Source organism: Trachypithecus francoisi, unplaced genomic scaffold (assembly GCF_009764315.1).
Source record: "Trachypithecus francoisi isolate TF-2019V2 unplaced genomic scaffold, Tfra_2.0 Lachesis_group2, whole genome shotgun sequence".
Classification (NCBI taxonomy): Eukaryota; Metazoa; Chordata; class Mammalia; order Primates; family Cercopithecidae; genus Trachypithecus; species Trachypithecus francoisi.
Genome location: NW_022681465.1, coordinates 110,915,210 through 110,929,243, shown reverse-complemented (window position 1 = coordinate 110,929,243; position 14,034 = coordinate 110,915,210). Strand labels below are relative to the sequence as shown.

Sequence of the window (14,034 nt, the reverse complement as noted above, 5' to 3'; positions counted from 1 at the left end):
AATGAGGAACAACAGTTCGCTGGGGAAGAGGTGGGCACAAGCAGAGCACTGCCAATGGGCTAGGAGCTCAGGCCTTCCCTCTGAGCTTGCTCACAGGCTTTTCACCACCCACAGTGCCCCCAGGCCAGGCATAGAGATCCTCAATAAGCTCCCCCAATTTGCTCCACACCCTTTATATCATGAATGTGCCTTGCAGCTCTCCTACACACATGGAGCTACTTCTGTTGTGTCTTGGTTTGTACTGACTTGTCTGGAATGACCCTCCCTTTGGCCTCTTCCACCTTTTCACCTCATTTTCCCTCATCCCTTAAATTATAATCAACAATGAGGAGCCCTTCCCTGAAAAGCTCCTCCTGGCCCTGACCCCAGCTGAGTGTGGTCTGCTTATTGGTTCTATATTATCTTGGATGTTCTTGTATCACTGCATTTATATCTGTTTATTAAAGGCATCTGTTTATGTGTTCATCTTCTCCATTGTACTGTGGGCTCCCAGAGAATGTTTCTTATTCACCCATGCAGCCTTAGACCTCAGTTCTGTGTCTGGTAAGGAACAAGTATCAGTAAATTTTTGTTAAACTGAAGAGCCCTCCAACAACCTCAACAGTCCAGGGCTGGCCAGGCAAAATGGCTCACTTTGGGAAGCCGAGGTGATCTCACTTGAGGTCAGGACTTCGTGACCAGTCTGGCCAACATGGTGAAACCCGTCTCTATTAAAAATTTAAAAATTAGCCGGGCGTGGTGGTATGCACCTGTAATCCCAGCTACTCGGGGGGCTGAGGCAGAAGAATTGCTTGAACCTGGGAGGCATGGGTTGCAGTGAGCCGAGATCACGCCACTGCACTCCAGCCTGGGTGACAGAGCAAGACTTTGTCTCAAAAAAAAAAAGAAAAAAGTCCAGGGCTTTTGAAACTGACAGGAAATAAGTAACCTCTTACTGTCTTCCTGGGTGCATATGGTTTCAGCAGTCTTTCCACTAGTCTGTCTTTCCACTGACAACTACAACCCTCTCATCCACTTACTACCTGCCTTCCCCTCCCCAAATTTCCATCTGCTAACAACTTAAGGCCAAAGCTACCCTGATTCGCAGGCAAAAATGAGCTCATCCAAACCTGAAATTTCCCTTGAGTCATTAGTTTTGTGACTGAAATGGGAAGTAGGAAGTAGTGTGGTATAGTACAGAGAGCTTCAGCTCCGGGGCTGGGCAGACCTAGGTTCAAAATCCCATCCCATTACCAACTGAACGACCTTAGGCAAATTTCTTCATTCCTCCAAGCATCGGTTGTCCTTGTATAACACATGGAGACTAATGTCTTCATAGGATTTGCTTTAGGTTAGGTAAACTCAGAAGCAGACCTAATTTGAATACAAATAACTTTATTCGGGAAGTGATCCAGAACAGGGCCAGAATGAGGGCAATGCAAGTGATATGCCTAGAGTACAGAATGTAAAGAGACCCTCTCGGGTTCATACAGGTGCCAACCTTGCACTTAGATGAACCCAAGAATAAAGGCTCATCACCCTAGTCCCAGTCCTGATCCGGAGAACACGGAGAGGAGCTGGAAGCCAGGTAGGAAGAGAAAGCCAATTAAGTGTACATAGTTGCTACTGGGAGCTTAGAGAGGTTCACTGCCACAGGGAACCCTGAGAAATAGGTAGAATGTGCCTTAGAGTTGTCCCTCACTGAGTGAGGAAGCTGGGGTATTTATCCTCCCCCCTTCCACTGGCTGAGAGCTGCCCCAGGGGCACTAATTCCCTGGCACTCCCAGCTTATGTCAATACAAGCCAAGAGAAGTCCTCGAGTTTCAGGTACTTACAACAGGACTCTGGGTACACAGCAGAATGGTGAACGCCTGGGGGAAATGGGCGAGGCACAACCTCTGCTGGGGCTGCCGTAAGGACTAAATGAAAAGCACAACTACAGTGCCTAACAAAGAGAAGTCCCCTCTCCCTCTTCCAATTTATGGCAATAGCTTGTGAAGTTCATGGAGCTTCCCAGCTCTCCATGAGTTGGCAGCATCGGCAGAACAGCTGTTTCTCATCTTTCAGAAGTAAAAGAAATCCAGCGGGCCTAGGAGAGGTCTAGATGCCCAGGACCCAAGTTTTCTGTGGAAGCCTGATGGCTGATGGAGCCCGAGTGGTCCCTCCTGAGTATGCGCTCCACTGAAAACTATCTCGTCTTGCATCTGCACCCCCGCCCCCATCCCTCCACCCCTTAGTGCAACATCATTTGTGACACATAGACTAGCATCACATTAATAACTGCTGCCAAAAACTCATTCTTCTATGTGACGACATTGTGCTAGAACAAAGCTTTTATCCACATTATGGTAATCCTTAGAACCCTATGAGTATGATTTTTTCCCATTTTATGGACAAGGAAGCCAGGTCTCAGAGAGGTTAACTTTTACCAGAAGCAGGGTGCAGATGTAGGCTGATCTCACACATTTTCTACTTTGTCTCTTCACTCTTTCACTAATGCTCCTCTCACAGGATCACACCATGGGGAGAATAAGACTGGGGGCAAACAAGACAGTTGCAGGGAAGTGATGGGGAAAGCGGGTAGCTGTTCTTCCCTTGACTCCCCATTTAGCTAATAATTAAGCCTATGGTTCCTGGTCTGGCTGATCCATACCCTCCTGCTGCTGACTCATGTTTTAGGGAGACTGATCAATTTTAAGCTAAATAATTCACTTTCTAGAAGTACCCTTTTCCTTTTCTTATCTTCAGGCAAACAGATACACACACTATCCCCTGTTTATAGAGTGCTACCTCCAATAAATTGCCATTTAATGAGAGACAAAACAAGCGAGAGTTAAGCTTATGGGACATAACTGATAAACTACTTTTCACTACAAGAAAAATGGGAAAATAATCAATACTGGAGTCCAAACACGGCATTTTCTTCAGGAATGAAGAGCAGGGGCACTGTGGTTTCACTGCTATGGACAAAAAGTGGCTTCTTTGTTCCCCTAAGCCTTTGTTTCCTCCTCTGGAAACTGAGATGATAACGCCTACCCCACAGGGTTGCTATGAGGATTAAATGAAGGCCACATACATTGCCTGGACCGTAGTAATTGCTCAAAAAATAATAGCTATTTCTGATGTGATGCTAGCCACTAGGTCAGTGCCATCCAACGGCAAGACATTATCTATGGAAGGAAAAGACAGTGAGATTGACATCTTGCCGTCTTCTAACCCAAAAGCTTGTGTGCAAAGGGACCTAGGCAGGAACAAGGCCTTAATATTTGTGCTGTGTCTTCCATCCCAGTTATGTGTGAACTCCCCAGTCTAACACATACCTCACTTTCATGTTAAAACTTTGGACAAAATCAGAAGTTAGGAGAGTCTTGAATGTGCCTGTTTATCCTGTCCCAAGATCCTTTCCTGGTCAACAGCCACCTCCCCCAGTTTTTCATTACATCTTCAAATCAGTTTTGGCCAAAGCTAGCATTCTTCACATCCTTGTTTGGTCATCTCCTTCAGGTAGCTGCTTCTGCCAATTGACACCCTCTCATGTTTGGAGTCTGTGTGTGGCACGCACTGAGAACAGACCACATCTCTGTTCTGCACTGGAAGCTCCTAGGCAACATGGTGAGGAACGTGCACTATGTTAGTAATGTTACCAAAATAGAAGCCATGTCCTGTTGCTGCTAACCTTTGGCATCAAGAGAATCAATCTTGATTTGAACAGACGAATATGCCTGGCATCCCCAATGGTTAATCTATTTAGAAAAAATAATTGCATAGGCATCTAATAACAGGGTGTTCACTCACACATTCCTGGGAAGAATGGCAGGACACATCCCTCAAAGGTTCTATGCTCAGGCTGAACCACTGTGTGAGTACAAGATGAAGGGACAGGTCACTGAATAGCAGGGATGGCAGAACAGATAGTGGGAATCAATGCCCCTGGCACCTCCCAGAATTATGTCAGAAACAGTCAAGGGAATAACCACACAGTGTTCAGAATTGTGCAGTATACATTAAGTGAATATATACATGATATGTCAAGGATCAGTAATGGAATTCATTCAGCATGTGATTTATGAGTCTAATAAACTATCTCTACAATGAAAATATCCCCACCCCAAACCCTGCAACATGAAGGAAAAAAAATTAAAATTTCCATCTACTGAAGTAAGATTTCATACAAACATAAATATATTTAAATTTTTAACTGTAAGTGAATTCAAACAAACTGTTATAAAACAGAATACTATACACAGTTGTCTGCATAGGTCATAAAAAACATAAAAACCAGAATGCGGAGTGGGTGCTGGTGGTGAAAACTGCAGGGCTAAAACTTGCTCAACAATGAACTAGGGACCACTATGGCTTAATGAACATGGCCCACCCCTCCTACTAATGGCTTTGTCAACTTTTGGACCCTAGAAATTCAGAATTTTCTCCTTCTTCCTCTGCCAGCTTTGGTCCGTGTCCGACTACCTGGCTGGACAGTAACTTGCTTTTTAAAGTCCACTAAGCAATCTGTGGCTTCTGAAATGGAAATAAAAGACTTGATGGGAGATTCATTTAAGTCACCATGTGTGCAGGAACTCTGCATCTCTCTGCTGCAGCCTGCCCCTTCCATACCTGGTGAGGGCACCCTAGAGAGAAGGAAAAAATTCAGATTCAATATACACCTAATAAGCATCAAGGATATGCTTTGCCCTGTATCAGGGGATTATTAGTAGAAATAATCTTTGTAATAATCCTACCACATATCATCACTCTGTTTTCACAGATGAGGTCACTGGGTAAATCATATACTTAAAGTTGGCATTGAGAGAATGAGAATTCAGATGCAAATTCCCAAGCTGCTTGAGAATCCAGGTCAGAAAACCAGGGTTGGATAGGGATAGAGAGATAGAGAAGAATAAGACATAACTTTTACTCTGCTTGTTTTAACACAATGAATGAACTGAGCTATCCAATCTTTAGTTCAGATAAACAGGGAGCACAGAGTCATACTGAGAGAGGTCATAATAGTTCCACAGTGATTTCCACTGCCACAGTTTGAGTATCACACTACACACAGAACACAGGACAAGGCCTGCACTTTTCAGAAATGCTGACAGCCACAATTCAGTGCACAATCCAATTCACCTGAAGGCTCCTGTTTCTGAAGACTTGATGTCTGCATCTGTGATATGAGAGAAAAAATAATAATGTTGGTAGTAGTGTTGGTAATCATACCACTTCTCACTGATCTTTTGCTTCCTGGGCTCTAGGCACTGCTTCTCATCAGGCCTATCCAGGTAGCACAGACAATCCCCTAAACCCACGGAATGTGAGTATTAGTGTCCAACAGACTCAGCTGCTGCGGCACTCAGAGAAACACTTTTGAATGAACGAACAGCCTCTGAATAAATCGACTTCAATTCTAGACTTGAGGAACAAGGAAGTTGCCAAGGGAAATCTGCCACCTGCAGAGATTCACAAACTGGTGATCTAGAGACAGCAGGATATGAGGCTGGGAGAGGCTGCCTTTTTATAGTCATCAGAAGGCACAACAGATTTGCTTGGTGGGAATGAACTATTAGAACTAGATGGTAAGCACATCTCACCAGGCTTAAGCAAAAGCTCCTCTTCCATACACATCTGGTGAATTTTAACAATAGCAACTAATAACAACAGTAATAATAGCAGCTAACATTTATCAAGAGCCTACTTATGCCAGGGAATATGTTTGGAGCTTTACCAGATATAATTCTTGCAATCTATGAGGTTTGGTATTACTAACTCCCTGCAATGGTCTTAACCAATCCACTCTACTGCTCCCTAAATACTACGCACAAACCCTGAGGACTGCAGGTTGGGACACTAAGCCAAAGGTAACATATGAATGATGCACAAAACAATAGGAGGAAGCAATAACATCTGCATATCTAGTTTTCTGTGCCTGTTCCTTTAGGTATACTTGGGGCTTGTCACATTCCCCCGTGTTTTGACAGTGTTTTTTTCTGAGTTCAACAGGTAGTCCTGATTCAAGGCTTTATAAAGCCTGAAATGAAATATAGGATGAATAAGACAGTATATTGCCCCATCTTCCTTAAGGAGAGATGACCTAGATGGAGTCTCAAAGGCTGGCTGATTGGATCACGTGTGTACCCAGAGAGTCCCAGCAAAAAGTCAGGGGGCTGGCAATGGCTATCTTCATTGAAAGGCCTTAGGCAGAAGCCTGGAAAACTGGTCCTGGGGTCCTCACCTGAAGTCTTGTGCTCAGACTGTTCCAAGAAACTAAGGAGTCGGCCTTCACTGTGGCCTTTTTCCTGTAACAGAGAAAAACAGATGAAAGGGTTACTTCACGGCAGAGTCTAAAATACAACTTCCACGGCCCAGATCACACGTGTTCATAGAAGAGAACAGGTGTGGGGGCCACAGCTCTAGGCAAGTCTTCTGCATTCCAATAAATGAGGGTACACAAGTGAAAAAGCAAACTATAATGAAGAGAATACATCGTTATGCCAAGATTATCATGGATTTAAAATAGAAAATAAATTTTAAGGTAGCGTCTACAGGCAGTGATGCCAGAATAAACTGGCTATATAAGTAAGTGCCTACCTATAAACCGTAACTCCAAATCTCCACCTCAAAATCACCCCATTCACAGAGAGAGGTCTCCTTTTTCTGGCATGACAGACAATGGCTTCCCCATTTTAGTGTGTACAGTGACTCCTTTGTCAGTAACCCTAGAATATGGAGCTGCTGCTTTATTTTTCATCTCTAAGCCAATACTTGCTCTTCCTGATCTCTAATTACAAGGTCCAGAAAGTACATCCATCCTTCCCAGTGACCAGGGCCCAGACCCGGCAGCTTCCTAAGGAGTTCAACACAGAGTTGATCTCACATATATTCTTGGCAGTGGGATTATAAATTGGATATCCTTTCTGGAAAGCAATTTGGCAGGTTTTGAGAGACTTTAAAATTCGTATATCCACTGACCTAATAGTTCCATGTCAGAAAATGTATTCTAAGGAAATAATCAACAGTACAAAGACTGATTAATGTTTTAAATACAATCTTACAATACAAAAGAACCAAAATGTTCAATAATAGGTGAATGGTTAAATGACCATCTGTGTGATATAAACATTAATAGTAATTTTTAAAAATAAAATCCAAAATGATGTTTACACTATACCTTAAGTTTTCATAAATGCAAGTGAGAAAACTACATATCAAGTACTACATAGAATACAGTATACATATAGTACTAGATATATAGTATGTTGTGTGTGTGCTTATTGTATATATATTGAGAGAGAGAAGGGGGGAGAGGGAGAACAGTGTCAATTACATTAACAATGCACAGAAAAAAAGACCAGAAGAAAATAGGCCAATACATTAAAAGTTATCATCTTTGAGTAGCTAAATTATGGGTGATGACTTCCCCTGATTATTTATATTTTTTTGAACTTTCCATATTTTCTACAATGGACATGTAATTTAAAATTTAATTTTTAAATTAAAAGGAAAAAAATTTTAAAAAGCACAAATCTTGTTTCAAGATAAATAGAGGGAAGAGGGGAGGGAGAAGAAAAAGCCAGAACAGAACTGTGGTCTCTTACAACTGACAACCAAGAGGGTTAGGTAGCCTTTCCCAAAACACTCTACACATACCTTTGGGTTCCACAGCCTCTGCTGCTGCTTCCCCTCCACACTTGAACATGCTCTTCCACTCCCTTCAGGCCCATCTCCTTGGTCAGCCTTTGCAAGCTGGAGACAGGAGTCCACATGACACTGATACTCTCTAAATGGGACTAGGGATTTACAGAGATAACACTTCTCATTCCTAGCCAATAACAAAAAAGGAAGAAAACACAGTTTTAAGATGCGCCTTTGCCTCTGGGCCCCTAGATATGTCTCAAATTGTGTTTTTACATCCCAAAGTTATTCTGTGGAAGAGACATATCAACCAATGCAGATTCGCTCAGCAGGATCACCAATAAAACTAACCCAACGCCAATCAAAAGGACTGAGTGATTAGCAGTTTTCCCTGGCTGTTTCTCTGTACCCCGCTGTTGCAGCAGTGGGATGGTAATGAAATCAGCTCTTCAAACTATCTCAAACAATGCTGATTGCTCTTCAGACATAAAATATTCTGTCAAACTCTTCCAAAATTAAGTGTAATAGTTTTTTCAAAGAGAAGTTAAAATTTCCACAGAAAAGGGAGCACCAAAAGCATTAAATTAAGTTGACATTTTACCAGGGTGGATGAACTTGTCTGATAAGTAAATCAAGTCTGTCTACATGCTGACTTCCTTAATTCTACAATCTGCAACATCAACTAAGAAGTTACTAAAAACCATGTGGTTCTGCCGGAGACTTTTGCATAATTTTATATGCATAGCTATCTTTATCTTTTTAGAAGAGTAGAGTTTGGGAAAAGAGAGGAAAAGTAGGTCCTTGAGGTAAAGTTTACTGGGCATCAGTAAAAATGGAATCACTGGGGGTAAAAGAAAAAAATGAATATTTACTAAGTATTTTCTCTGTGGTGAGAAACAGTACAAGGCTCTTTAATCACAATTCTCAATGAATTATTCAGCTCCATTAGGAAGGAACTAATCTAACTATGGTCTTATAGGTAATAACTGTCAGAAACTAGATCTGCCTGACTCATAAGATCACCTTGGTTTTAAGAAGCTAAAAAAAATTTTCCAAAGCATGCTATCTTGGACATCTCTTTCTGGCCATAATGATGGCCAGATGGTTATTATTCAATAACTACAGCAAGTGAGACTTGGATTAGCTGTAAGGAAGACTTTTTCTGAAGATTTTTACAATAGGAGAAATAAGTCTCTCAAATACTTAATTATCCAGAAGAATGCAAGCAAAATGCTGCCTTGTGAGAAAAGCTAGACTAATATACCTTTCAAGGTTTATCAATTAATGCAAAAAACATTTATTAATTCCCTACTACATGAGAGACAGAAGTACTGCATAAGAGGCAGGAGTGTTAGAGTCAGACAGACTTTGTCACTTTTACTGCAGTGATCTTAACCAGTTACATATAATTTCTCTTTAGTTTCCTTATTTAAAAAACAAAAGAATAACTACCTTAAATCAACCACAGTAAGAGTTACAAACAAAGCACCTAGCACAATGATTGGCACATAAAACTAGCACTAAACAAACAGCTATTATTGCTGTCTCAGAATAACAATAATATTTTATTAGAAACTGGGGATATAAACATGAATTAAGGCAAGTATTTATCTCAAAAAACTCAGACTAACCAGGAATACAGAAATGTTCCTTTTTTAAAAAAAAAATTACTGCAATACAATGTGAGGAATTTCTAGACGAATGTCTACATTACAGTAAGATTCCAAAGGATCAGTTCTGCTCCACTAAATTAGGGAAGACAGCCCTGAAATTCAGGGTCTAAGATCTGTGTTTCAAAGATAAAGTTTCTGCTTAGTAACTGCTTTAATCTACTCTTGGTAATGACTTTACTTTCAGATGGCAGCACCTACACCTGACCCCTTCCTCAGAAAAAGCTTTCTCAGTCAAGCTGCAACACACAACCAAAAAGTTTTCTATATTGCCCAACCTTTTGCAATTCAACGTCTGTACTATTATGTGAAATGTTCAATGCTTCCCAAAGAGCACCAAATACCAATATGCAAATTAAAGAAAACAGAAACCTAAGAGCAATGTGGAAGTGGAGTGGGTGGCAGGATTGTTTTTAGTGTATTAAAAATGGATACAAAGGCCACCTACACTGACAGAGACTAGGAATAAGAAAAAGAAATTCAGGGCCGGGCGCGGGGGCTCACACTTGTAATCCCAGCACTTTGGGAGGCCGAGGTGGGCAGATCACCTGAGGTCAGGAGATCGAGATAGCCTGACCAACATGGAGAAACCTCGCGTCTACTAAAAACACAAAATTAGTCAGTCGTGATGGCGCATGCCTGTAATCCCAGCTACTTGGGAGGCTGAGGCAGGAGAATCACTTGAACCCAGGAGGCAGAGGTTGTGGTGAGCCGAGATCATGCCATTGCACTTCAGCCTGGGCAAGAAGAGTGAAACTCCATCTCAAAAAAAATAAAAAAAAGAGAGAGATTCAGGCATCCAAGCAATGAAGCCATTGGCAGGCCAAAGAAATACAGGGTCAGATGGGTAAGATAACAACTGATCTTTTTCTTCAGTCCAAATGATGGCATGCTATACAGGAGCTCTGTGAATTCAGCACACCTACTTACTTGTCAATGTCTAGAGAAGTCTGGGCAGCTGTCCCACTGTCACTCTTGGTCTTGACCTCTTTTTGTCTCCGAGTCAATACTTTTAATAAAAAAAAAAAAAAGTAAAAAATATATATAATTAGCTACCAGTAAACTCTGAATATAAAAGACAAAATGTATAGGAAGAAGCAAAGTTTAAAACCTTATCCCACTAGGAGAAATACATTGTTTGCGAAGTCTCAATCTTTCTAGCATTGAGAATAGCAATTGTAACATTTGCACCAAAACAAAAGTTTTGACAATATTCTGTCCTCCACAAGATATTCCGCTATATGCTAAGCCATGAGATCTAAAGATCTACTCCACACCAAGAAAGGTTTTTGTGTACTATCCCAGCTTGCAGCACTCAAGGGAGGGATTTACATTTTCCCAAGCAAAATTCTATCTGGTATGACACACACTTAAGTGAGGTACTCTATGAAATATAGTAATGACAGCCACATCTGAGTGCCTACATAAGCTCTAACCTTTACAAAACTTTGAAAAGTTCTGCAGTGAGAAAACTGTGGCTCAGAACAGTTAATACAACCAGTCTTTCTTCACTACACTAGTACCACCTCCCAATTCTAGTGGGTATAAATGGCTTTAGCCCAATTGATACACAAATATATTGTCTCTCACACCAAAAGACATCTGTTTATAAAATCAGTCTCTTAAAGGATCTTGGAGGTTATTTAATCAAGTGTTTTCCACTTCATTCCTTGCATAACAAGAAAAACTGCAACAATTTCACGTCAAACTCTACCTTCTTTCCTCCTAACACCTGAATCCCCACAACAGATAATTTAGCAGGGTTACGAGTAACTTAGGTTGTGAAGCATTTATCTAGTCCAGGGGTCAGCAAACTTTATCTGTGGAGACAGAGAGTAAATATTTTAGGCTTGGTAGGCCATATGGTCTCTGTCACAACTACTCAACTCTGCACTGTTAGCAGGAAAGCAGTCACAGACTATACATGAACAAATGGGTATGTTTCAATAAAACTTTATCTACAATAACAGGTATCTGGCTAGATTAGGCCCATGGTTGGCCGTTTGCCTAACCTTCTAGATCAACCTCCTACTCATACAAAAATGCCTTCTATAAACATCCCTGACAAGTAATCATACGGTCTTGACTGTATTTTCTTTTTCTTTTCTTTTTTTTTTTGAGACGGAATCTCACTCTTCTTGCTCAGGCTGGAGTGCTATGGTGTGATCTCAGCTCACTGCAATCTCTGCCTCCAGAGTTCAAGTGATTCTTCTGCCTCAGCCTCCTGAGTAGCTGGGATTACAGGCACCCACCACCATGCCCAGCTAATTTTTTTTTTTTTTTTTTTTTTGAGGCGGAGTCTCGCTCTGTCGCCCGGACTGGAGTGCAGTGGCCAGATCTCAGCTCACTGCAAGCTCCGCCTCCCGGGTTTACGCCATTCTCCTGCCTCAGCCTCCCGAGTAGGTGGGACTACAGGCGCCCGCCACCTCGCCCGGCTAGTTTTTTTTGTATTTTTAGTAGAGACGGGGTTTCACCGTGTTAGCCAGGATGGTCTCGATCTCCTGACCTCGTGATCCGCCCGTCTCGGCCTCCCAAAGTGCTGGGATTACAGGCTTGAGCCACCGCGCCCGGCCTTTTTGTCTCCCCTTAAACACGGGATTTTGTATTTGTCCCCGTTCTTTTCAGCTGAATGTTTCTATTTATTGAGATCATCTGCAGTCTTGACTCTGTCATCTGATGTTATTAGCTCTCTTTCTCAGCTATGTGTCATCTGCATATATGACAACCACACTTTTTACATCTTCATCCAAGTCACCAGGGAAAAATGGTTGTAAAGGATATGGCCAAGGACAAAACTGTGACATGTTACCAGAGAAGTCTGTCTTCTCCCTGTTAAACGTTCCTTTAAATAATTAAGCAAACATTTATTGACAATCTTCAATGTGCAAGTAATTTGGGGAGATACACGAAATTACGAGGCACTGTCCTTGCTTTTAAGGAGAGTGCAGTTTACTAATGGAGACAGCATACACACTCAAATAACTACAACCCAAGGTGTAAAGAGATATGCATAATAAAACAAGATCACACACAAGCAACTAATAATAGTGTTTGCCTCTGGGGAGGATGACAGGAATACTTGAAGACTGGAAGAGGAAGGAGGCATACTTTTCACTGTATACTTTTCTGTAAATCAAATTAAAAATTAGAAGGGAGGAATCAGATTATATAGAGTCAGGCACAGATTAAATGATCTAAGGTTCCTTCCAACGCAGAGATTTTATAAGTAAAATTAAAGTACTGCAAGAGAAAAACATCCAGGACAGAACCAGCCTCAAATCCACCTCCTATTATATCAACCAGCCCATACTTCTCTATCTTACACACAAGGACTTCATGAGAGATTTTATCAAGTGCCTTGCTGAAATCCATTCTTAAAAGGCTGGCACCTCAAAGATTACATAATCCTTTAGGAGTTCTATTTTTTATTTTTCTTTTTCTACTTGTCCCCCATCTTGACTAGCATGTATTTTTCCAAAAGAAATACTTGGAAACCACTCCACAGATAGGGTTGGAAAAAGCATTAATTGATTCTAGTACTGTCTATATATCACTATTGCATTTAGCACATTTCTGTTCCTATTCATTTATATGTCAGTTTTCCTTCTACACCATGCAACTTTCTGAATTCAGAGACTCTGGGTTTTATTTTGTTTCTTTTTTTTTTTCTCTCTCTCTTCAGCATCCTCAGCAGAGTGTAGGACAGATTAAATGCTAATAAATACTTGCTGAATTAAATTTTATCAATAGATTCTAGGGGAAAAAAGAGCTCTTGTTTTATGAGGACCTACTCTGTGCCAGAGACTTTATAAACATAATCTCTTCTTTACAACAACCCTACAAAGAATATATCATTATTTCTATTTTATAGTAAATAATTTTTTTTTTTTTTGAGACACATCTTGCTCTGTTGCAGGCTGGAGTGCAGTGGCATGATACTGGCTCACTGCAACCGCTGCCTCCCGGGTTCAAGCGATTCTCCTGCCTCAGCCTCCTGAGTAGCTAGGATTACAGGCGCCTGCCACCACACCTTGCTGATTTTTATATTTTTAGTAGAGATGGGGTTTCACCATCTTGGCCAGGCTGGTCTTGAACTCCTGACCTTGTGATCCACCCACCTCGGCCTCCCAAAGTGCTGGGATTACAGGTGTGAGCCACTGTGCCTGGCTGTAAACGAAATATTAATTAACCTGATCAAGGTCACAAAACAAAAACAAAAAACAAAAAGCACAAGGAATGCAGTACAAATCTGACTACAGAAGCATATGTTCTTCTACAAGAGCAGGCTGCCACTCCTGGAAAATAAGAAGCTAAAGAATGGGAAGAGAAAAGGTGGTAAGTGGTAAATGAGGGGGCAGGTAGAAGAGAATTTGAAGGGAGAGACTTGATACTGATAGATGGTTAGGACTATACGGTAATTCTATGATCACAACAGACTGGACTGGGGCTTGCTGCTGATTTTCCTTTGAAACCTACTGCCCCTACAAAAGAGCAGAGAAGTGCATGTAGGTTGCTCTGAAGGAGCACTTGTGGTTTATGAGGGTTGAGAGAGCTATAGAAACTAGCTACAGGCAGAGAATTCATTATGAAACACATATCCAAAAACCAAACTGCTGATAACAGCAGCCACAGATTTCAAAAGAGAACAATGGGGTCTGAGTACAACTATCAAGGAAAGGTAGAAGAGAACAGGGATCACTGAAAGCTGAGAGAGACGACAATAAACATAAGACCATTACCTCAGCAGATTATATTC

At 41.4% G+C, this 14,034-nt stretch overlaps 1 protein-coding gene across 9 annotated transcripts in view; it reads right to left on the bottom strand.

Annotated features, from left to right (window-relative positions):
* Window positions 1-4,138: 4,138 nt before the first annotated feature.
* The window catches only part of UIMC1 (ubiquitin interaction motif containing 1), a 99,581-nt gene continuing 89,685 nt past the window's right edge, over window positions 4,139-14,034 (bottom strand). For all 9 annotated transcript variants that reach the window (XM_033180051.1, XM_033180052.1, XM_033180059.1 and 6 more), the window contains 5 exons: window positions 10,209-10,287; window positions 7,624-7,795; window positions 6,209-6,272; window positions 5,107-5,143; window positions 4,139-4,607 (listed from right to left, as the gene is read on the bottom strand). In XM_033180051.1, the coding sequence (XP_033035942.1) occupies window positions 4,397-4,607; window positions 5,107-5,143; window positions 6,209-6,272; window positions 7,624-7,795; window positions 10,209-10,287 (563 nt within the window). In that variant the 3' untranslated portion in view covers window positions 4,139-4,396. The remainder of the gene's footprint in view (window positions 4,608-5,106; window positions 5,144-6,208; window positions 6,273-7,623; window positions 7,796-10,208; window positions 10,288-14,034) is intronic.